At 40.7% G+C, this 26,705-nt stretch overlaps 1 protein-coding gene across 1 annotated transcript in view; it reads left to right on the plus strand.

The window, feature by feature from the left end:
* The window catches only part of LOC117523796 (echinoderm microtubule-associated protein-like 6), a 135,963-nt gene that overhangs the window by 84,675 nt on the left and 24,583 nt on the right, over positions 1 to 26,705 (plus strand). Inside the window, exons 23-27 of the mRNA XM_034185408.1 lie at positions 451 to 582; positions 1,337 to 1,425; positions 1,526 to 1,702; positions 15,342 to 15,576; positions 15,655 to 15,781. Coding sequence (XP_034041299.1) covers positions 451 to 582; positions 1,337 to 1,425; positions 1,526 to 1,702; positions 15,342 to 15,576; positions 15,655 to 15,781 — 760 coding nt within the window. The remainder of the gene's footprint in view (positions 1 to 450; positions 583 to 1,336; positions 1,426 to 1,525; positions 1,703 to 15,341; positions 15,577 to 15,654; positions 15,782 to 26,705) is intronic.

The raw sequence follows: 26,705 nt of genomic DNA on the forward strand, positions 1-26,705 counted from the left end.
AATACAATAAATCCAACAGAAACAAATACAAACAAGCACAAACCAAAACATCCACGGACAAGCCAACATAAACAAACACAAGCCAACATAAACAAACACAAACCAACATAAACAAACACAAACCAACATAAACAAACATAAACCAACATAAACAAACCAACACAAATACTAACAAATACAAACACAAACCAACACAAACCCAAACCAACACAGACAGAAACACGAACCAACACAAACACAAATAAACACAAACAATCAAATACAATAAAACCAACAGAAACAAATACAAACAAGCACAAACCAAAACATCCACGGACAAGCCAACATAAACAAACACAAGCCAACATAAACAAACACAAACCAACATAAACAAACATAAACCAACATAAACAAACCAACACAAACCAGCAATAACATAAACAAACCTACACAAGTGGTTTTGGTCCACAGACTCAGGTAAATACCTGGCGGTGGCATCTCATGATGGTTTGGTGGACATCTACAACGTGCTGAGCAGTAAACGAGTGGGGATCTGCAAAGGAGCGTCCAGTTACATCACACACATGGACTGGGACAGCCGAGGTAAGACACCGTAATTATTTAGTCATTTATCATCTTTCAGCTTGTTGTTGAATCTCTCAGTAAGATTGTCCAGCGCTGCTCCACCAATGATTCAGTAACCATGGCAACAACAAGAAGGAGACTAGTGAGGGAATCCACCAAGACACCCAGACCACTTTGAAGCAATTACAGGCTTCTGTGTTTGTGGTTGGACAAACTGAGTGAAGAGCAACTTTTGTCTTTTGCATCAGCAGTTATCCAGCTTCATGGAGGAACAGAGAAGATGTGAAATTTCAGGTACAGTTTTTCAGAAGGCGCATGGGAGACTGAAGCCTAGACTTAATCTGTTTTGTTGTATAAAGGATTTGAGGATCTGACTAAAGAATCAGACTACAGGAGCTGATCTCAGAGCAGGAAGTCATAATGAAGAATGAACGACATCATGAGTCTGAAACATTTGACTCCGAGCTGAGCAGCAGATGATCCGCCGTAAACAGGAACATAAAAGCTCCGAAAGTGATCATCGAGGTTTTAAACTGAAGTCTGGTAACCTCATGGGGCGCCAGTGCAAAGACGACAAAAAAGGGGTCACGTGAGACGTGTGAGAGGACAGCGTAAGACGCCTCGCAACTGCGTTCTGCTCCGTTTGTTAATAATCCCAATTAAAGAACTAAACACATAAAAAGCAAAAAATAACAATATGTCACAGCAAAAAAAAAAAAAAAAGAAGAAGAAGAAGTCTAGGCCTCACCCTCACACACGACGTGTTTTACAGGTAAACTGCTGCAGGTTAACACCGGAGCCAAAGAGCAAATCTTCTTTGAAGCTCCGAGAGGAAAGAGGCAAACCATCAGGAACTCTGAGGTCAGTCTGTTTGGACCCCCGCGTGTACGTTTGAAGGTTCTTACACTTTATTTGTGTTGTTTATCAATGGCTTGCTGTGTGTGGATTGTGTTTGTTGTAGCTGGAGCGGATCGAGTGGTCCAGTTGGACTTGTGTTCTGGGTACTAGCTGTGAGGGAATATGGCCGACACACAGTGACATCACTGACATCAACGCCACATCGCTCACCAGAGACAGAAAGCTACTCGCCACTGGAGATGACTTTGGCTTCCTCAAGCTGTTCAGCTACCCTGTCAGAGTACGACCATAACATGACCTTTTTAACCTTTATTTAACCAGGTTAGGCCCACTGAGATCAAGATCTCTTTTCCAAGGGAGACCTGGACAATAATAAAGTTTCCAATTCACCTAACCTGCATGTCTTTAAACCCTAATCATTATCTGAGTTTAATTTTACCATGACTTGACCTTAACTTAACCTGACCTGAATCTGACCATAACCTGGCCTTAACTTAACCTGAACCTGACCATAACCTGACTATAACCTGGCCATAACTTGACAATAACATGGCCGATCCTGACCATAACCTCACCTGAATCTGATCATTTCCTGACAATAGCCTAACCTGAGCCTAATCATGAACTCGTGAACCTAATTCATGCTTTAGATAAGCTTGATTGTATCTTGAATTGTAACCTGAACATGATTATAACCTTGAAAAACTTGATGAAAAAATTTTAGGGATCTTGATCAAATTTAATTCAAACTTTACCTAAAGTTGTTTGCTGACCTTTAACCTAAAGGTGGTTATAATTTGATCTATAATGTTCTTAATTGTAGTGATTTTATGTTTTTGGCGGATGATCAGAACTATAGACATGATGACAAGAGACACATCACACAGACCATGAGACCACAGCACCAGGAGCACAAACATAAACTCTCCAAGCCCTGAATTCAAATTTAACCTAAACCTGACTCTTACCCTAAACAAAGGTGTTTGTAAAGATAACCAAAACCTTTGTAAATGTAAACCAATTTGATTGTACAGTAATATTAAGCAAAACCTGACTCATATTAGCCAAACCTGACTGTAACATCGAACAAACCTGACTGTAACATTAATTAAACCTGACTGTAACATCAATCAAAATTGACTGTCACATTAATTAAACCTGACTGTAACATCAAACAAACCTGAATGTAACATTGATTAAACCCGACTGTAACATCAATCAAAATTGACTGTCACATTAATTAAACCTGACTGTCACATTAATTAAACCTGACTGTAACATCAAACAAACCTGACTGTCACATCATTGAAGAGAACTTTGGATGCTGTAGCTCCTCTGAAAAAGAGAGCTTTAAATCAGAAGTGCCTGACTCCGTGGTATAACTCACAAACTCGCAGCTTAAAGCAGATAACCCGTAAGTTGGAAAGGAAATGGCGTCTCACTAATTTAGAAGATCTTCACTTAGCCTGGAAAAAGAGTCTGTTGCTCTATAAAAAAAGCCCTCCGTAAAGCTAGGACATCTTACTACTCATCACTAATTGAAGAAAATAAGAACAACCCCAGGTTTCTTTTCAGCACTGTAGCCAGGCTGACAAAGAGTCAGAGCTCTATTGAGCCGAGTATTCCTTTAACTTTAACTAGTAATGACTTCATGACTTTCTTTGCTAATAAAATTTTAACTATTAGAGAAAAAATTACTCATAACCATCCCAAAGACGTATCGTTATCTTTGGCTGCTTTCAGTGATGCCGGTATTTGGTTAGACTCTTTCTCTCCGATTGTTCTGTCTGAGTTATTTTCATTAGTTACTTCATCCAAACCATCAACATGTCTATTGGACCCCATTCCTACCAGGCTGCTCAAGGAAGCCCTACCATTATTTAATGCTTCGATCTTAAATATGATCAATCTATCTTTATTAGTTGGCTATGTACCACAGGCTTTTAAGGTGGCAGTAATTAAACCATTACTTAAAAAGCCATCACTTGACCCAGCTATCTTAGCTAATTATAGGCCAATCTCCAACCTTCCTTTTCTCTCAAAAACTCTTGAAAGGGTAGTTGTAAAACAGCTAACTGATCATCTGCAGAGGAATGGTCTATTTGAAGAGTTTCAGTCAGGTTTTAGAATTCATCATAGTACAGAAACAGCATTAGTGAAGGTTACAAATGATCTTCTTATGGCCTCGGACAGTGGACTCATCTCTGTGCTTGTTCTGTTAGACCTCAGTGCTGCTTTTGATACTGTTGACCATAAAATTTTATTACAGAGATTAGAGCATGCCATAGGTATTAAAGGCACTGCACTGCGGTGGTTTGAATCATATTTATCTAATAGATTACAATTTGTTCATGTAAATGGGGAATCTTCTTCACAGACTAAGGTTAATTATGGAGTTCCACAAGGTTCTGTGCTAGGACCAATTTTATTCACTTTATACATGCTTCCCTTAGGCAGTATTATTAGACGGCATTGCTTAAATTTTCATTGTTACGCAGATGATACCCAGCTTTATCTATCCATGAAGCCAGAGGACACACACCAATTAGCTAAACTGCAGGATTGTCTTACAGACATAAGGATATGGATGACCTCTAATTTCCTGCTTTTAAACTCAGATAAAACTGAAGTTATTGTACTTGGCCCCACAAATCATGGAAACATGGTGTTTAACCAGATCCTTACTCTGGATGGCATTACCCTGACCTCTAGTAATACTGTGAGAAATCTTGGAGTCATTTTTGATCAGGATATGTCATTCAAAGCGCATATTAAACAAATATGTAAGACTGCTTTTTTGCATTTATGCAATATCTCTAAAATTAGAAAGGTCTTGTCTCAGAGTGATGCTGAAAAACTAATTCATGCATTTATTTCCTCTAGGCTGGACTATTGTAAGGTTGTCCTAAAAGTTCCCTGAAAAGCCTTCAGTTAATTCAAAATGCTGCAGCTAGAGTACTGACGGGGACTAGAAGGAGAGATCATATCTCACCCATATTGGCCTCTCTTCATTGGCTTCCTGTTAATTCTAGAATAGAATTTAAAATTCTTCTTCTTACTTATAAGGTTTTGAATAATCAAGTCCCATCTTATCTTAGGGACCTCATAGTACCATATCACCCCAATAGAGCGCTTCGCTCTCAGACTGCAGGCTTACTTGTAGTTCCTAGGGTTTGTAAGAGTAGAATGGGAGGCAGAGCCTTCAGCTTTCAGGCTCCTCTCCTGTGGAACCAGCTCCCAATTCGGATCAGGGAGACAGACACCCTATAGACTTAGACTGCTGGGGGGTTCCCATGATGTACTGAGTGTTTTTCTCTTTTTGCTCTGTATGCACCACTCTGCATTTAATCATTAGTGATTGATCTCTGCTCCCCTCCACAGCATGTCTTTTTCCTGGTTCTCTCCCTCAGCCCCAACCAGTCCCAGCAGAGGACTGCCCCTCCCTGAGCCTGGTTCTGCTGGAGGTTTCTTCCTGTTAAAAGGGAGATTTTCCTTCCCACTGTCGCCAAGTGCTTGCTCACAGGAGGTCGTTTTGACCGTTGGGGTTTTTCTGTTTTTCTGCATTTGCCTTACAATATAAAGCGCCTTGGGGCAACTGTTTGTTGTGATTTGGCGCTATAGAAATAAAATTGGTTTGATTTGATTAATTAAACCTGACTGTCACATTAAATAAACCTGACTGTAACATCAATCAAAACTGGCTGTCACATTAAAGCGAGGGTAGGTAACTCTGTTCAGAAACGCTTTTTGTTATATTGGGTGAAATGGTCCGTCTATCCTAACAGTTGTCAATACATTATGTATTCAGAAAAAGGAACGAAAAAAATCTGACGTCTGTAGCAGCTGTAGGATCAATAAAACTCCGACCAATATAAGCCCAGCGGTCCACTCTCAAAAAAAACAATCAGATGCCTTCATGTCTAGTTCTTCCTGGTCGCGTCACCAGGCTCAGTGCCCCCCTCTGTCCCGCCCTCCTCCATGCGTGCACACTCATATCGTTTCACCGAAGAAGCACCCTACTCAGAGTGCTGCTCTCACTGGACCGACATCACAGCAGTCCTTTTGAACCCTGCGCAGATCACTGCTGCGTTCAAGTACCGTCGGAAATTACAGGACTTTTTTGTTGTTTCAAACTCAGCAGTTGCTTATGGCAGAAGCATGGTTTTCATTTTATTTTTGGTAAATTAATTCACTGTATCCACACAAAAGATTAATTCTTGCCTATATAAGGTGCCTGAGCCCAGTGAAGCTGACCCCCCACCCACATAACAAAAAAAAATCAAAGCAAAAAGGGTGTAATTTCCAATGGTACATGAACGCAGCAGCGATCTGTGCGGTGTTCAAAAGGACTGATCAGTTTACTGCTCTGATCATATATTCAATCATCTTTACACTTATATTTATTCCCCCTTTTGGCAGTTTTGTGTTATAAATCAATATAAATGGTTTAGTAATGTAAAACAGTGATACAGCAGCCACCACGGCACACCATGTTTTTTCAGGCCTTGTGCACACTCCTGCAATATTTTCAGCTCCTGCATGTCCTGCACCTTTCAGTCCAGCCGCTCCTCTGCCCCACTGAGTCCCACAGTCAGATGTGTGTTCCTGTTTGTGGGGGCGTGGCTTTGGACAGAGCACTGAAGGGGTAGGGGGAGGGGGTGGAATCTAAAGGAGGTGCTACTTTCAAATCTTCCTAGCTCTCTTGCTAGCTCTCCAGGACTACCAACTCTAGCTTTAACTAAGCCTGACTGTAACGTTATCTAAACCTGAGTATAACATCAATCAAACCTGACTATAATATCAATCAAAACTGACTGTCACATAAACTAAACCTGACTGTAACATTAATTAACCCTGGCTGTAACATTAACTAAACTTGACTGTCACATTAACTAAACCTGGCTGTCACATAAACTGAACCGGACTATATCATCATTCAAAACTGACTGTCACATTAACTAAACCTGACTATAACTTCACTCAAACCTGACTGTAACATTAACTAAACTTGACTGTCACATTACCTAAACCTAACTATAACATCAGTCAAACCTGACTGTCACATTAACTAAACCTGGCTGTCACATAAACTGAACCGGACTATATCATCATTCAAAACTGACTGTAACATTAACTAAACTTGACTGTCACATTACCTAAACCTAACTATAACATCAGTCAAACCTGACTGTCACATTAACTAAGCCTGACTGTCATGTGATCGAAACCTGACTATATCATCAGTCAAACCTGACTGTCACATTAACTAAGCCTGACTGTCATATTATCAAAACCTGACTATATCATCAATCAAACCTGACTGTCACATTAACTAAGCCTGACTGTCATATTATCAAAACCTGACTATATCATCAATCAAACCTGACTGTCACATTAACTGAACCGGACTATAACAATAACTAAAACTGGCTGTCACATTAACTAAACTTGATTATATCATCAATCAAACCTGACTGTCACATTAACTGAACTGGACTATAGTATCGATCAAAACTGACTGTCACATTAACAAAACCTGAGTATATCATCAATCAAACCTGTCTGTCACATTAACAAAACCTGAGTATATCATCAATCAAACCTGTCTGTCACATTAACAAAACCTGAGTATATCATCAGTCAAACCTGACTGTCACATTAACTGAACCGGACTATAGCATCAATCAAACCTGACTGTCACATTAACTGAACCGGACTATAGCAGCAATCAAACCTGACTGTCACATTAACTGAACCAGACTATAGCAGCAATCAAACCTGACTGTCACATTAACAAAACCTGAGTATATCATCAATCAAACCTAACTGTCACATTAACTGAACCGGACTATAGCATCAATCAAACCTGACTGTCACATTAACTGAACAGGTCTATAGTATCGATCAAAACTGACTGTCACATTAACAAAACCTGAGTATATCATCAATCAAACCTTACTGTCACATTAACTGAACCGGACTATAACATTAACTAAAACTGGCTGTCACATTAACTAAACTTGATTATATCATCAATCAAACCTGACTGTCACATTAACTGAACTGGACTATAGTATCGATCAAAACTGACTGTCACATTAACAAAACCTGAGTATATCATCAATCAAACCTGACTGTCACATTAACTGAACCGGACTATAGTATCGATCAAAACTGACTGTCACTTTAACAGAACCTGAGTATATCATCAATCAAACCTGACTGTCACATTAACTGAACCGGACTATAACATTAACTAAAACTGGCTGTCACATTAACTAAACTTGATTATATCATCAATCAAACCTGACTGTCACATTAACTGAACCGGACTATAGCATCAATCAAACCTGACTGTCACATTAACTGAACTGGACTATAGTATCGATCAAAACTGACTGTCACATTAACAAAACCTGAGTATAGCATCAATCAAACCTGACTGTCACATTAACAAAACCTGAGTATAGCATCAATCAAACCTGACTGTCACATTAACAAAACCTGAGTATAGCATCAATCAAACCTGACTGTCACATTAACAAAACCTGAGTATAGCATCAATCAAACCTGACTGTCACATTAACAAAACCTGAGTATATCATCAATCAAACCTGACTGTCACATTAACAAAACCTGAGTATATCATCAATCAAACCTGACTGTCACATTAACAAAACCTGAGTATATCATCAATCAAACCTGACTGTCACATTAACAAAACCTGAGTATATCATCAATCAAACCTGACTGTCACATTAACAAAACCTGAGTATATCATCAATCAAACCTGACTGTCACATTAACTGAACCAGACTATAGCAGCAATCAAACCTGACTGTCACATTAACTGAACCAGACTATAGCAGCAATCAAACCTGACTGTCACATTAACAAAACCTGAGTATATCATCAATCAAACCTAACTGTCACATTAACTGAACCGGACTATAGCATCAATCAAACCCGACTGTCACATTAACTGAACTGGACTATAGTATCGATCAAAACTGACTGTCACATTAACAAAACCTGAGTTTATCATCAATCAAACCTGACTGTCACATTAACAAAACCTGAGTATATCATCAGTCAAACCTGACTGTCACATTAACAAAACCTGAGTTTATCATCAATCAAACCTGACTGTCACATTAACAAAACCTGAGTATATCATCAGTCAAACCTGACTGTCACATTAACTGAACCGGACTATAGCATCAATCAAACCTGACTGTCACATTAACTGAACCGGACTATAGCATCAATCAAACCTGACTGTCACATTAACTAAACCAGACTATATCATCAATCAAACCTGACTGTCACATTAACTGAACCTGAGTATATCATCAATCAAACCTGACTGTCACATTAACAAAACCTGAGTATATCATCAATCAAACCTGACTGTCACATTAACAAAACCTGAGTATATCATCAATCAAACCTGACTGTCACATTAACTAAGCCTGACTGTCATATTATCGAAACCTGACTATATCATCAATCAAACCTGACTGTCACATTAACAAAACCTGAGTATATCATCAGTCAAACCTGACTGTCACATTAACTGAACCGGACTATAGCATCAATCAAACCTGACTGTCACATTAACTGAACCGGACTATAGCATCAATCAAACCTGACTGTCACATTAACTAAACCGGACTATATCATCAATCAAACCTGACTGTCACATTAAGAAAACCTGAGTATATCATCAATCAAACCTGACTGTCACATTAACAAAACCTGAGTATATCATCAATCAAACCTGACTGTCACATTAACAAAACCTGAGTATATCATCAATCAAACCTGACTGTCACATTAACAAAACCTGAGTATATCATCAATCAAACCTGACTGTCACATTAACAAAACCTGAGTATATCATCAATCAAACCTGACTGTCACATTAACTGAACCAGACTATAGCAGCAATCAAACCTGACTGTCACATTAACTGAACCAGACTATAGCAGCAATCAAACCTGACTGTCACATTAACAAAACCTGAGTATATCATCAATCAAACCTAACTGTCACATTAACTGAACCGGACTATAGCATCAATCAAACCCGACTGTCACATTAACTGAACTGGACTATAGTATCGATCAAAACTGACTGTCACATTAACAAAACCTGAGTTTATCATCAATCAAACCTGACTGTCACATTAACAAAACCTGAGTATATCATCAGTCAAACCTGACTGTCACATTAACAAAACCTGAGTTTATCATCAATCAAACCTGACTGTCACATTAACAAAACCTGAGTTTATCATCAATCAAACCTGACTGTCACATTAACAAAACCTGAGTATATCATCAGTCAAACCTGACTGTCACATTAACTGAACCGGACTATAGCATCAATCAAACCTGACTGTCACATTAACTGAACCGGACTATAGCATCAATCAAACCTGACTGTCACATTAACTAAACCAGACTATATCATCAATCAAACCTGACTGTCACATTAACTGAACCTGAGTATATCATCAATCAAACCTGACTGTCACATTAACAAAACCTGAGTATATCATCAATCAAACCTGACTGTCACATTAACAAAACCTGAGTATATCATCAATCAAACCTGACTGTCACATTAACTAAGCCTGACTGTCATATTATCGAAACCTGACTATATCATCAATCAAACCTGACTGTCACATTAACAAAACCTGAGTATATCATCAGTCAAACCTGACTGTCACATTAACTGAACCGGACTATAGCATCAATCAAACCTGACTGTCACATTAACTGAACCGGACTATAGCATCAATCAAACCTGACTGTCACATTAACTAAACCAGACTATATCATCAATCAAACCTGACTGTCACATTAACTGAACCTGAGTATATCATCAATCAAACCTGACTGTCACATTAACAAAACCTGAGTATATCATCAATCAAACCTGACTGTCACATTAACAAAACCTGAGTATATCATCAATCAAACCTGACTGTCACATTAACTAAGCCTGACTGTCATATTATCGAAACCTGACTATATCATCAATCAAACCTGACTGTCACATTAACTGAACCGGACTATAACATTAACTAAAACTGGCTGTCACATTAACTAAACTTGATTATATCATCAATCAAACCTGACTGTCACATTAACTGAACTGGACTATAGTATCGATCAAAACTGACTGTCACATTAACTAAACTTGATTATATCATCAATCAAACCTGACTGTCACATTAACTGAACTGGACTATAGTATCGATCAAAACTGACTGTCACATTAACAAAACCTGAGTATATCATCAATCAAACCTGACTGTCACATTAACTGAACCTGAGTATATCATCAATCAAACCTGACTGTCACATTAACAAAACCTGAGTATATCATCAATCAAACCTGACTGTCACATTAACAAAACCTGAGTATATCATCAATCAAACCTGACTGTCACATTAACAAAACCTGAGTATATCATCAATCAAACCTGACTGTCACATTAACTAAGCCTGACTGTCATATTATCGAAACCTGACTATATCATCAATCAAACCTGACTGTCACATTAACTGAACCGGACTATAACATTAACTAAAACTGGCTGTCACATTAACTAAACTTGATTATATCATCAATCAAACCTGACTGTCACATTAACTGAACTGGACTATAGTATCGATCAAAACTGACTGTCACATTAACAAAACCTGAGTTTATCATCAATCAAACCTGACTGTCACATTAACAAAACCTGAGTATATCATCAGTCAAACCTGACTGTCACATTAACAAAACCTGAGTTTATCATCAATCAAACCTGACTGTCACATTAACAAAACCTGAGTATATCATCAGTCAAACCTGACTGTCACATTAACTGAACCGGACTATAGCATCAAACAAACCTGACTGTCACATTAACTGAACCGGACTATAGCATCAATCAAACCTGACTGTCACATTAACTAAACCAGACTATATCATCAATCAAACCTGACTGTCACATTAACTGAACCTGAGTATATCATCAATCAAACCTGACTGTCACATTAACAAAACCTGAGTATATCATCAATCAAACCTGACTGTCACATTAACAAAACCTGAGTATATCATCAATCAAACCTGACTGTCACATTAACTAAGCCTGACTGTCATATTATCGAAACCTGACTATATCATCAATCAAACCTGACTGTCACATTAACTGAACCGGACTATAACATTAACTAAAACTGGCTGTCACATTAACTAAACTTGATTATATCATCAATCAAACCTGACTGTCACATTAACTGAACTGGACTATAGTATCGATCAAAACTGACTGTCACATTAACAAAACCTGAGTATATCATCAATCAAACCTGACTGTCACATTAACTGAACCGGACTATAACATTAACTAAAACTGGCTGTCACATTAACTAAACTTGATAATATCATCAATCAAACCTGACTGTCACATTAACTGAACTGGACTATAGTATCGATCAAAACTGACTGTCACATTAACAAAACCTGAGTATATCATCAATCAAACCTGACTGTCACATTAACTGAACTGGACTATAGTATCGATCAAAACTGACTGTCACATTAACAAAACCTGAGTATATCATCAATCAAACCTGACTGTCACATTAACTGAACCGGACTATAACATTAACTAAAACTGGCTGTCACATTAACTAAACTTGATTATATCATCAATCAAACCTGACTGTCACATTAACTGAACTGGACTATAGTATCGATCAAAACTGACTGTCACATTAACAAAACCTGAGTATATCATCAATCAAACCTGACTGTCACATTAACTGAACCGGACTATAGTATCGATCAAAACTGACTGTCACATTAACAGAACCTGAGTATATCATCAATCAAACCTGACTGTCACATTAACTGAACCGGACTACAACATTAACTAAAACTGGCTGTCACATTAACTAAACTTGATTATATCATCAATCAAACCTGACTGTCACATTAACTGAACCGGACTATAGCATCAATCAAACCTGACTGTCACATTAACTGAACTGGACTATAGTATCGATCAAAACTGACTGTCACATTAAGAAAACCTGAGTATATCATCAATCAAACCTGACTGTCACATTAACAAAACCTGAGTATATCATCAATCAAACCTGACTGTCACATTAACAAAACCTGAGTATATCATCAATCAAACCTGACTGTCACATTAACAAAACCTGAGTATATCATCAATCAAACCTGACTGTCACATTAACAAAACCTGAGTATATCATCAATCAAACCTGACTGTCACATTAACTGAACCAGACTATAGCAGCAATCAAACCTGACTGTCACATTAACTGAACCAGACTATAGCAGCAATCAAACCTGACTGTCACATTAACAAAACCTGAGTATATCATCAATCAAACCTAACTGTCACATTAACTGAACCGGACTATAGCATCAATCAAACCCGACTGTCACATTAACTGAACTGGACTATAGTATCGATCAAAACTGACTGTCACATTAACAAAACCTGAGTTTATCATCAATCAAACCTGACTGTCACATTAACAAAACCTGAGTATATCATCAGTCAAACCTGACTGTCACATTAACAAAACCTGAGTTTATCATCAATCAAACCTGACTGTCACATTAACAAAACCTGAGTATATCATCAGTCAAACCTGACTGTCACATTAACAAAACCTGAGTATATCATCAATCAAACCTGACTGTCACATTAACAAAACCTGACTGTCACATTAACTAAGCCTGACTGTCATATTATCGAAACCTGACTATATCATCAATCAAACCTGACTGTCACATTAACTGAACCGGACTATAACATTAACTAAAACTGGCTGTCACATTAACTAAACTTGATTATATCATCAATCAAACCTGACTGTCACATTAACTGAACTGGACTATAGTATCGATCAAAACTGACTGTCACATTAACAAAACCTGAGTATATCATCAATCAAACCTGACTGTCACATTAACTGAACCGGACTATAACATTAACTAAAACTGGCTGTCACATTAACTAAACTTGATTATATCATCAATCAAACCTGACTGTCACATTAACTGAACTGGACTATAGTATCGATCAAAACTGACTGTCACATTAACAAAACCTGAGTATATCATCAATCAAACCTGACTGTCACATTAACTGAACCGGACTATAGTATCGATCAAAACTGACTGTCACATTAACAGAACCTGAGTATATCATCAATCAAACCTGACTGTCACATTAACTGAACCGGACTATAACATTAACTAAAACTGGCTGTCACATTAACTAAACTTGATTATATCATCAATCAAACCTGACTGTCACATTAACTGAACCGGACTATAGCATCAATCAAACCTGACTGTCACATTAACTGAACTGGACTATAGTATCGATCAAAACTGACTGTCACATTAACAAAACCTGAGTATATCATCAATCAAACCTGACTGTCACATTAACAAAACCTGAGTATATCATCAATCAAACCTGACTGTCACATTAACAAAACCTGAGTATATCATCAATCAAACCTGACTGTCACATTAACAAAACCTGAGTATATCATCAATCAAACCTGACTGTCACATTAACAAAACCTGAGTATATCATCAGTCAAACCTGACTATCACATTAACTGAACCGGACTATAGCATCAATCAAACCTGTCACATTAACTGAACCGGACTATAGCATCAATCAAACCTGTCACATTAACTGAACCAGACTATATCATCAATCAAACCTGACTGTCACATTAACTGAACCGGACTATAGCATCAGTCAAAACTGACTGTCACATTAACTGAACCGGACTATAACATTAACTAAAACTGGCTGTCACATTAACTAAACTTGATTATATCATCAATCAAACCTGACTGTCACATTAACAAAACCTGAGTATATCATCAATCAAACCTGACTGTCACATTAACAAAACCTGAGTATATCATCAATCAAACCTGACTGTCACATTAACAAAACATGAGTATATCATCAATCAAACCTGACTGTCACATTAACTGAACCGGACTATAGCATCAATCAAACCTGATTGTCACATTAACTGAACCGGACTATAGCATCAATCAAACCTGACTGTCACATTAACTGAACCGGACTATAGCATCAATCAAACCTGACTGTCACATTAACAAAACCTGAGTATATCATCAATCAAAACTGACTGTCACATTAACAAAACCTGAGTATATCATCAATCAAACCTGACTGTCACATTAACAAAACCTGAGTATATCATCAGTCAAACCTGACTGTCACATTAACAAAACCTGAGTATATCATCAATCAAACCTGACTGTCACATTAACAAAACCTGAGTATATCATCAATCAAACCTGACTGTCACATTAACTAAGCCTGACTGTCATATTATCGAAACCTGACTATATCATCAATCAAACCTGACTGTCACATTAACTGAACCGGACTATAACATTAACTAAAACTGGCTGTCACATTAACTGAACCGGACTATAGTATCGATCAAAACTGACTGTCACATTAACTGAACCGGACTATAGCATCAGTCAAACCTGACTGTCACATTAACTGAACCGGACTATAGCATCAGTCAAACCTGACTGTCACATTAACAGAACCGGACTATAGCATCAATCAAACCTGTCACATTAACTGAACCGGACTATAGCATCAATCAAAACTGACTGTCACATTAACTAAGACTGACTGTCATATGATCGAACCTGATTCTATCTGTCTTCAAAACTAATTATTTAATCCATATAAATATATATATATATATTTCACCTGAACCTGGCTGACCTGTAGTTTGAATCCCAAAGCTGTCTACAGTCGCAGTCTAGACGTGAAGCTTTTTCTGTCTCCTCAGGGTCAATACGCTCGTTTTAAGCGTTATATGGGTCACAGCTCCCAGGTGACCAATATCCGCTGGGCTCAGGACGACTCTGCCCTGCTGACGGTGGGTGGAGCTGACACCGCCATGATGATCTGGACAAGGGAGCAAGGAGACAGTGTGGGTCCCAATGGGGACGGGCCCCTGTACAGGGACAGCCGAGCTCCAGTAGACAGCGAGGAGTCAGATGATGACATCGAGGAGGATGGAGGTTTGTCCTGCTTTGACTTCAGATGAAGACGTTTGCATTTTTCCCACGTTGCATCTTGATAAGTGTGTGTGTGTCCAGGTTACGACAGCGACGTGACCAGGGAGAAGATGGTGGATTACACCACTAAGATGTTTGCTGTCAACATCCGAGAGATGAGAGGAACCAAACCTCACCAGCAGCTGAAGGAGGTCTCTGTGGAGGAGAGGTATGGAAAGGCTCCGCCTCCGTATTGTATCACAGTACCCTTTAAAGCTGCACCTTATGGCGCCCCCTGTGGTAGCAGGGAGTAACAGGCTACATTTTCAGGACTGATGGTTCTTCTGGTACCATCAAACATGTAGGTTGAATCACAGCAAATTAATTCCCGAAACATTAGCAGCTTTGTGATTGGTGCTGCAGCAGAACATCACTACAGGTGAGTGTGGTGCCATCAGGGTGATGATCTGGATGTCAGGTGGAGAAGAAGAAGAAGTAGTCAGTCACAACAAGTGGCAGAAAGGAGCTTTGTTCTCAGTGTGCGGGAGAAGACCTGACAAGTTCTCAGTGATAAACATAATCAGTTCTGAGTTAGGCGCCCATTAGGACTCCTCTTGTAGGAGGTCCTCCATCATCTCCAACTGGGAGGAGACCACAAAATAAACAGCACAGACCTAGCTCATATGGGAGCATCTTGAGCTCTTCAGAAGGTGCTGGGCGAGGCCTCAGAGGAAAACATCTGGCCTGAGACTGTTCAGATGGTCTCAGGCAACAGCTCATCAATGCCCAAACGAGTGCTGAAAGCAAAAGGAAAATCAATTTCAGACAAAAAAAGAACTGTGCCACCCCGGTTCCGCCCAGTTGGTCCCTCTTGGTCCCTGCCAAGATTCTGACACATATTGGGCCTCATGTATCAACGTTGCGCACTTGTGGCGTAAATTTACGGTGTAAATTTGAAGTACACCAAAGTTGCCGTGACATGTATCAAGCAGTACGCACCTGCCCACTTCCGGCGTACGCCTGACGTGACCTTGATAAATGCGGCGGGTGAAAACAAGCGTAATTCTAATAAACACGCCCATAAATATTCAGACTCCGCTTCAGATACACCCTCATTTTACGACATGGAAGCCAGGAAGACGGCAAAGAAAAAGAACTCCACCAATCACGATGCGTGCCAATAGAGCGTCAAAAGCGGCCGTCGTATCAATTGTTTTGTAGTATAATCCAAAAAGTGTTACAGTGGTCCCTCGTTTATCGCGGGCGTTACGTTCTAAAAATAGTCCGCAAAAAGCGAAGTCCACGAAGTAGACAGCGTTATTTTTTATAATTATTATAGATGTTTTAAAGCTGTAAAACCACTTTATACACTTTCTCAATCAGGCATGAACATTTTCTCACTTTTTTCTCGTATGTAAACACTCTCAAAGTTCAAACCTTAGTAGAAAAATAAGACCAAACTGTTTTCAGGCCCAAACATTTGTTTGAGAAATAAAAATAGAACATTTTCCTATAAATAATTATGATAGCTTTTAGAACTAACGTATTTAATTTTAACGATCAACGTACGAGGTTGGACACATAAGAAATTATTAATAGTGACTGACCAGTATTTCACAGGTCGCGCCTCTGCGTCCTGACGCTGCGCCTTTTCCCACTCACACCTGGCTGCAGGCGTCTGTTTCCGAGTGACAAACACAGTTATGGGTAGTTGTTGGTGCTCTTTTTTCTTCTGGGCGAGAAGATTCTTATAAACAGACACGCAGACCACAATGCACTGTAAAAAAAAGCATGCAAAATTGGACTAAAAACTCCGCGAAACGACGAGGCCACGACAGGTGAACGGCGTTATAGTGAGGGACCACTGTATTTTCTTTTCACATGTCAATAATTCTTGACATGTGGATATTTGCTTGCTCAATTAATAAGACACGCCTAATCTGTCAGATTTCTTTATTCTTAAAATGTATTTCTTTATTTATTTTATTGTGACAAACGAATGGAGACGAGAAAACCTGGTTGCAGCACGGGAGAATTAAGGAATGACAACACTACAGTTGTAATTATCAATTTCATAGTCTAAAACGATCACACCACATGAAGTTAAGCTCAGCGCTGCTCTGGCTCCAGGCTCGAAGTCTGGAGAAAAAGGCGAGCAGCGCTTTCTTTGCAGTCAGCGCTGTGGCCATGGATCGTGCTCGAGACCAAAGCGGGATTTGTATTGATTATTATGTAGTATAATCAAGAAAGTGTTATTTATGTAACATATGCATTGATTTGGGTGGGCTTCATAGATAATTGGCAAAGCTTCTGGGGAAAACCTGGTCTTGTTAGGAGAGACGGCATCCATCCCACTTTGGATGGAGCAGCTCTCATTTCTAGAAATCTGGCCAATTTTCTTAAATCCTCCAAACCGTGACTATCCAGGGTTGGGACCAGGAAGCAGAGTTGTAGTCTTACACACCTCTCTGCAGCTTCTCTCCCCCTGCCATCCCCTCATTACCCCATCCCCGTAGAGACGGTGCCTGCTCCCAGACCACCAATAACCAGCAAAAATCTATTTAAGCATAAAAATTCAAAAAGAAAAAATAATATAGCACCTTCAACTGCACCACAGACTAAAACAGTTAAATGTGGTCTATTAAACATTAGGTCTCTCTCTTCTAAGTCCCTGTTGGTAAATGATATAATAATTGATCAACATATTGATTTATTCTGCCTAACAGAAACCTGGTTACAGCAGGATGAATATGTTAGTTTAAATGAGTCAACACCCCCGAGTCACACTAACTGTCAGAATGCTCGTAGCACGGGCCGGGGCGGAGGATTAGCAGCAATCTTCCATTCCAGCTTATTAATTAATCAAAAACCCAGACAGAGCTTTAATTCATTTGAAAGCTTGTCTCTTAGTCTTGTCCATCCAAATTGGAAGTCCCAAAAACCAGTTTTATTTGTTATTATCTATCGTCCTCCTGGTCGTTACTGTGAGTTTCTCTGTGAATTTTCAGACCTTTTGTCTGACTTAGTGCTTAGCTCAGATAAGATAATTATAGTGGGCGATTTTAACATCCACACAGATGCTGAGAATGACAGCCTCAACACTGCATTTAATCTATTATTAGACTCTATTGGCTTTGCTCAAAAAGTAAATGAGTCCACCCACCACTTTAATCATATCTTAAATCTTGTTCTGACTTATGGTATGGAAATAGAAGACTTAACAGTATTCCCTGAAAACTCCCTTCTGTCTGATCATTTTTAATAACATTTACATTTACTCTGATGGACTACCCAGCAGTGGGGAATAAGTTTCATTACACTAGAAGTCTTTCAGAAAGCGCTGTAACTAGGTTTAAGGATATGATTCCTTCTTTATGTTCTCTAATGCCATATAACAACACAGTGCAGAGTAGCTACCTAAACTCTGTAAGGGAGATAGAGTATCTCGTCAATAGTTTTACATCCTCATTGAAGACAACTTTGGATGCTGTAGCTCCTCTGAAAAAGAGAGCTTTAAATCAGAAGTGTCTGACTCCGTGGTATAACTCACAAACTCGTAGCTTAAAGCAGATAACCCGTAAGTTGGAGAGGAAATGGCGTCTCACTAATTTAGAAGATCTTCACTTAGCCTGGAAAAAGAGTCTGTTGCTCTATAAAAAAGCCCTCCGTAAAGCTAGGACATCTTTCTACTCATCACTAATTGAAGAAAATAAGAACAACCCCAGGTTTCTTTTCAGCACTGTAACCAGGCTGACAAAGAGTCAGAGCTCTATTGAGCTGAGTATTCCATTATCTTTAACTAGTAATGAGTTCATGACTTTCTTTGCTAACAAAATTTTAACTATTAGAGAAAAAATTACTCATAACCATCCCAAAGACGTATCGTTATCTTTGGCTGCTTTCAGTGATGCCGGTATTTGGTTAGACTCTTTCTCTCCGATTGTTCTGTCTGAGTTATTTTCATTAGTTACTTCATCCAAACCATCAACATGTTTATTAGACCCCATTCCTACCAGGCTGCTCAAGGAAGCCCTACCATTATTTAATGCTTCGATCTTAAATATGATCAGTCTATCTTTGTTAGTTGGCTATGTACCACAGGCTTTTAAGGTGGCAGTAATTAAACCATTACTTAAAAAGCCATCACTTGACCCAGCTATCTTAGCTAATTATAGGCCAATCTCCAACCTTCCTTTTCTCTCAAAAATTCTTGAAAGGGTAGTTGTAAAACAGCTAACTGATCATCTGCAGAGGAATGGTCTATTTGAAGAGTTTCAGTCAGGTTTTAGAATTCATCATAGTACAGAAACAGCATTAGTGAAGGTTACAAATGATCTTCTTATGGCCTCGGACAGTGGACTCATCTCTGTGCTTGTTCTGTTAGACCTCAGTGCTGCTTTTGATACTGTTGACCATAAAATTTTATTACAGAGATTAGAGCATGCCATAGGTATTAAAGGCACTGCGCTGCGGTGGTTTGAATCATATTTGTCTAATAGATTACAATTTGTTCATGTAAATGGGGAATCTTCTTCACAGACTAAAGTTAATTATGGAGTTCCACAAGGTTCTGTGCTAGGACCAATTTTATTCACTTTATATATGCTTCCCTTAGGCAGTATTATTAGACGGTATTGCTTAAATTTTCATTGTTACGCAGATGATACCCAGCTTTATCTATCCATGAAGCCAGAGGACACACACCAATTAGCTAAACTGCAGGATTGTCTTACAGACATAAAGACATGGATGACCTCTAATTTCCTGCTTTTAAACTCAGATAAAACTGAAGTTATTGTACTTGGCCCCACAAATCTTAGAAACATGGTGTCTAACCAGATCCTTACTCTGGATGGCATTACCCTGACCTCTAGTAATACTGTGAGAAATCTTGGAGTCATTTTTGATCAGGATATGTCATTCAAAGCGCATATTAAACAAATATGTAGGACTGCTTTTTTGCATTTACGCAATATCTCTAAAATCAGAAAGGTCTTGTCTCAGAGTGATGCTGAAAAACTAATTCATGCATTTATTTCCTCTAGGCTGGACTATTGTAATTCATTATTATCAGGTTGTCCTAAAAGTTCCCTAAAAAGCCTTCAGTTAATTCAAAATGCTGCAGCTAGAGTGCTGACGGGGACTAGAAGGAGAGAGCATATCTCACCCATATTGGCCTCTCTTCATTGGCTTCCTGTTAATTCTAGAATAGAATTTAAAATTCTTCTTCTTACTTATAAGGTTTTGAATAATCAGGTCCCATCTTATCTTAGGGACCTCGTAGTACCATATCACCCCAATAGAGCGCTTCGCTCTCAGACTGCAGGCTTACTTGTAGTTCCTAGGGTTTGTAAGAGTAGAATGGGAGGCAGAGCCTTCAGCTTTCAGGCTCCTCTCCTGTGGAACCAGCTCCCAATTCAGATCAGGGAGACAGACACCCTCTCTACTTTTAAGATTAGGCTTAAAACTTTCCTTTTTGCTAAAGCTTATAGTTAGGGCTGGATCAGGTGACCCTGAACCATCCCTTAGTTATGCTGCTATAGACGTAGACTGCTGGGGGGTTCCCATGATGCACTGTTTCTTTCTCTTTTTGCTCTGTATGCACCACTCTGCATTTAATCATTAGTGATTGATCTCTGCTCCCCTCCACAGCATGTCTTTTTCCTGGTTCTCTCCCTCAGCCCCAACCAGTCCCAGCAGAAGACTGCCCCTCCCTGAGCCTGGTTCTGCTGGAGGTTTATTCCTTTTAAAAGGGAGTTTTTCCTTCCCACTGTCGCCAAGTGCTTGCTCACAGGGGGTCGTTTTGACCGTTGGGGTTTTACATCATTATTGTATGGCCTTGCCTTACAATATAAAGCGCCTTGGGGCAACTGTTTGTTGTGATTTGGCGCTATATAAAAAAAATTGATTGATTGATTGATTGATTGATTGATTGATTGATTGATTGATTGGACACATGGTTACAGCTGCTTGCATGGTTATAGCTGGTCACATGATTACAGCTGGTCACATGGTTACAGCAGTCACATGGTTGCAGCTGGCCACATGGTTACAGCTGGTCACGTGATTAGAACTGTCACGTGATTACAGCTGGCCAAATAGTTACAGCAGTCACATGTTACAGCTGGTCACGTGGTTACAGATGTCACATGGTTACAGCTGGTTACACTGTTACAGCGGTCACATGGTTCCAGCTGGCCGAATGGTTCCAACGTTCACATTGTTCCAGCTGGACACATCGTTACAACAGTCACATGGTTACAGCTGGTCACATGGCTACAGCTGGTCACGTGGTTACAGCAGTCACATGGTTACAGTGGTCACATGATTACAGTTGGCCACATGGTTACAGCTGGTCACATGGTAACAGCTGTTCACAAGGTTACAGCTGGCCACATGATTACAGCTGGTCACATGGTTACAGCTGGTCACGCAGTTACAATGGTCACATGGTTACAGCTGGTCATGTGGTTACAGCTGGTCACGTGGTTACAGCACTCACATGGTTACAGCAGACCACATGGTTATAGCTGGTCCCATGGTTATAGCTGGCCACATGGTAACAGCTGGTCACATGGTAACAGCTGGTCACATGGTAACAGCTGGCCACATGGTTACAGCTGGTCACATGGTAACAGCTGTTCACAAGGTTACAGCTGGCCACATGATTACAGCTGGTCACATGGTTACAGCTGGTCACACAGTTACAATGGTCACATGGTTACAGCTGGTCATGTGGTTACAGCTGGTCACGTGGTTACAGCACTCACATGGTTACAGCAGACCACATGGTTATAGCTGGTCCCATGGTTATAGCTGGCCACATGGTAACAGCTGGTCACATGGTAACAGCTGGTCACATGGTAACAGCTGGCCACATGGTTACAGCTGGCCACATGGTAACAGCTGGTCACATGGTAACAGCTGGTCACATGATTATAGCTGGTCACATGGTTATAGCTGGCCACATGGTTACAGCTGGCCACATGATTACAGCTGCTTGCATGGTTATAGCTGGCCACATGGTTACAGCAGTCACATGGTTACAGAAGTCACATGGTTACAGCTGGTCACATGATTAGAACTGTCACATGATTACAGCTGTCACATGGTTACAGCTTGTCACATGGTTACAGCTGGTCACATCAATCAATCCATCAACTTTTTTCTTATATAGTGCCAAATCACAACAAACAGTTGCCCCAAGGCGCTTTATATTGTAAGGCAAGGCCATACAACAATTATGAAAAACCCCAACGGTCAAAACGACCCCCTATGAGCAAGCACTTGGCCACAGTGGGAAGGAAAAACTCCCTTTTAACAGGAAGAAACCTCCAGCAGAACCAGGCTCAGGGAGGGGCAGTCTTCTGCTGGGACTGGTTGGGGCTGAGGGAAAGAACCAGGAAAAAGACATATGCTGTGGAGGGCAGCAGAGATCGATCACTAATGATTAAATGCAGAGTGGTGCATACAGAGCAAAAAGAGAAAGAAACAGTGCATCATGGGAACCCCCCACAATCTACGTCTAAAGCAGCATAACCAAGGGATGGTCCAGGGTCACCCGATCCAGCCCTAACTATAAGCCTTAGCGAAAAGGAAAGTTTTAAGCCTAATCTTAAAAGTAGAGAGGGTGTCTGTCTCCCTGATCTGAATTGGGAGCTGGTTCCACAGGAGAGGAGCCTGAAAGCTGAAGGCTCTGCCTCCCATTCTACTCTTACAAACCCTAGGAACTACAAGTAAGCCTGCAGTCTGAGAGCGAAGCGCTCTATTGGGGTGATATGGTACTACGAGGTCCCTAAGATAAGATGGGACCTGATTATTCAAAACCTTATAAGTAAGAAGAAGAATTTTAAATTCTATTCTAGAATTAACAGGAAGCCAATGAAGAGAGGCCAATATGGGTGAGATATGCTCTCTCCTTCTAGTCCCCGTCAGTACTCTAGCTGCAGCATTCTGAACCAACTGAAGGCTTTTTAGGGAACTTTTAGGACAACCTGATAATAATGAATTACAATAGTCCAGCCTAGAGGAAATAAGTGCATGAATTAGTTTTTCAGCATCACTCTGAGACAAGACCTTTCTGATTTTAGAGATATTGCGTAAATGCAAAAAAGCAGTCCTACATATTTGTTTAATATGCGCTTTGAATGACATATCCATTGAATATATCCATTTGAATGACAATGTCACATGATTAGAACTGTCACATGATTACATCTGGTCACATGGTTACAGATGTCACATTGTTACAGCTGGACACATGGTTATAGTGGTCGCATGGTTACAGCGGTCACATGGTTACAGCAGTCACATGGTTGCAGCTGGCCACGTGGTTACAGATGTCACATGTTTACAGCTGGTTACACTGTTACAGCGGTCACATGGTTCCAGCTGGCCGAATGGTTACAACGTTCACATTGTTCCAGCTGGACACATCGTTACAACAGTCACATGGTTACAGCTGGTCACATGGTTACCCCGATCACATGGCTGCAGCTGGTCACGTGGTTACAGCTGGTCACGTGGTTACAGCAGTCACATGGTTACAGTGGTCACATGATTACAGTTGGGCACATGGTTACAGCTGGCCACATGGTTACAGCTGGTCACATGGTAACAGCTGGTCACAAGGTTACAGCAGTCACATGATTACAGCTGGTCACGTGGTTACAGCAGTCACATGATTACAGCTGGCCACGTGGTTACAGCTGGTCACGTGGTTACAGCAGTCACATGATTACAGCTGGCCACATGGTTACAGCTGGTCACATGGTTACAGCTGCTCACGTGATTACAGCTGGTCGCATGGTTATAGCTGGCCACATGGTTCAGCGGTCACATGGTTACAGCAGTCATATGATTACAGCTGGCCATGTGGTTACAGCTGGTCGCATGGTTATAGCTGGCCACATGGTTCAGCGGTCACATGGTTACAGCAGTCACATGATTACAGCTGGTCGCATGGTTATAGCTGGCCACATGGTTCAGCGGTCACATGGTTACAGCTGACCACATAGTTACAGCTGGTCACATGATTACAGCAGTCACATGATTACAGCAGTCACATGGTTACAGCTGACCACATGATTACAGCTGGCCACATGATTACAGCTGGTCACATGATTACAGCAGTCACATGATTACAGCTGACCACATGGTTACAGCTGGCCACATGGTTACAGCAGTCACATGATTACAGCTGGTCGCATGATTACAGTTGACCACATGGTTACAGCTGGCCACATGGTTACAGCAGTCACATGATTACAGCTGGTCGCATGATTACAGCTGGCCACATGGTTCAGCGGTCACATGGTTACAGCAGTCACATGATTACAGCTGGTCGCATGATTATAGCTGGCCACATGGTTCAGCGGTCACATGGTTACAGCAGTCACATGGTTACAGCTGACCACATGATTTCAGCTGGCCACATGATTACAGCTGGTCACATGATTACAGCTGGCCACATGGTTCAGCGGTCACATGGTTACAGCTGGCCACATGGTTACAGCTGGTCACATGGTTACAGCTGCTCACGTGATTACAGCTGGTCGCATGGTTATAGCTGGCCACATGGTTCAGCGGTCACATGGTTACAGCAGTCATATGATTACAGCTGGCCATGTGGTTACAGCTGGTCGCATGGTTATAGCTGGCCACATGGTTCAGCGGTCACATGGTTACAGCAGTCACATGATTACAGCTGGTCGCATGGTTATAGCTGGCCACATGGTTCAGCGGTCACATGGTTACAGCTGACCACATAGTTACAGCTGGTCACATGATTACAGCAGTCACATGATTACAGCAGTCACATGGTTACAGCTGACCACATGATTACAGCTGGCCACATGATTACAGCTGGTCACATGATTACAGCAGTCACATGATTACAGCTGACCACATGGTTACAGCTGGCCACATGGTTACAGCAGTCACATGATTACAGCTGGTCGCATGATTACAGTTGACCACATGGTTACAGCTGGCCACATGGTTACAGCAGTCACATGATTACAGCTGGTCGCATGATTACAGCTGGCCACATGGTTCAGCGGTCACATGGTTACAGCAGTCACATGATTACAGCTGGTCGCATGGTTATAGCTGGCCACATGGTTCAGCGGTCACATGGTTACAGCAGTCACATGGTTACAGCTGACCACATGATTTCAGCTGGCCACATGATTACAGCTGGTCACATGATTACAGCTGGTCACATGATTACAGCAGTCACGTGATTACAGCTGGCCACATGGTTCAGCGGTCACATGGTTACAGCTGGCCACATGGTTCAGTGGTCACATGGTTACAGCAGTCACATGATTACAGCTGGTCGCATGATTACAGCTGGCCACATGGTTCAGCGGTCACATGGTTACAGCAGTCACATGATTACAGCTGGCCACATGATTACAGCTGGCCACATGGTTCAGTGGTCACATGGTTACAGCAGTCACATGATTACAGCTGGTCGCATGGTTACAGCTGGCCACATGGTTCAGCGGTCACATGGTTACAGCAGTCACATGGTTACAGCAGTCACATGGTTACAGCAGTCACATGATTACAGCTGGTCGCATGGTTACAGCTGGCCACATGGTTACAGCAGTCACATGGTTACAGCAGTCACATGGTTACAGCAGTCACTTGGTTACAGCTGGCCACATGGTTACAGCTGGCCACATGGTTCAGCGGTCACATGGTTACAGCAGTCACATGGTTACAGCAGTCACATGGTTACAGCAGTCACATGATTACAGCTGGTCGCATGGTTACAGTTGGCCACATGGTTCAGCGGTCACATGGTTACAGCAGTCACATGGTTACAGCTGGCCACATGATTACATCTGGCCACATGGTTCAGTGGTCACATGGTTACAGCAGTCACATGATTACAGCTGGCCACATGATTACATCTGGCCACATGATTACAGCTGGCCACATGATTACATCTGGCCACATGGTTCAGTGGTCACATGGTTACAGCAGTCACATGGTTACAGCTGGCCACATGATTACATCTGGCCACATGGTTCAGTGGTCACATGGTTACAGCAGTCACATGATTACAGCTGGCCACATGATTACATCTGGCCACATGATTACAGCTGGCCACATGATTACATCTGGTCACATGATTACAGCTG

Source organism: Thalassophryne amazonica, chromosome 13 (genome assembly GCF_902500255.1).
Source record: "Thalassophryne amazonica chromosome 13, fThaAma1.1, whole genome shotgun sequence".
Lineage (NCBI taxonomy): Eukaryota > Metazoa > Chordata > Actinopteri > Batrachoidiformes > Batrachoididae > Thalassophryne > Thalassophryne amazonica.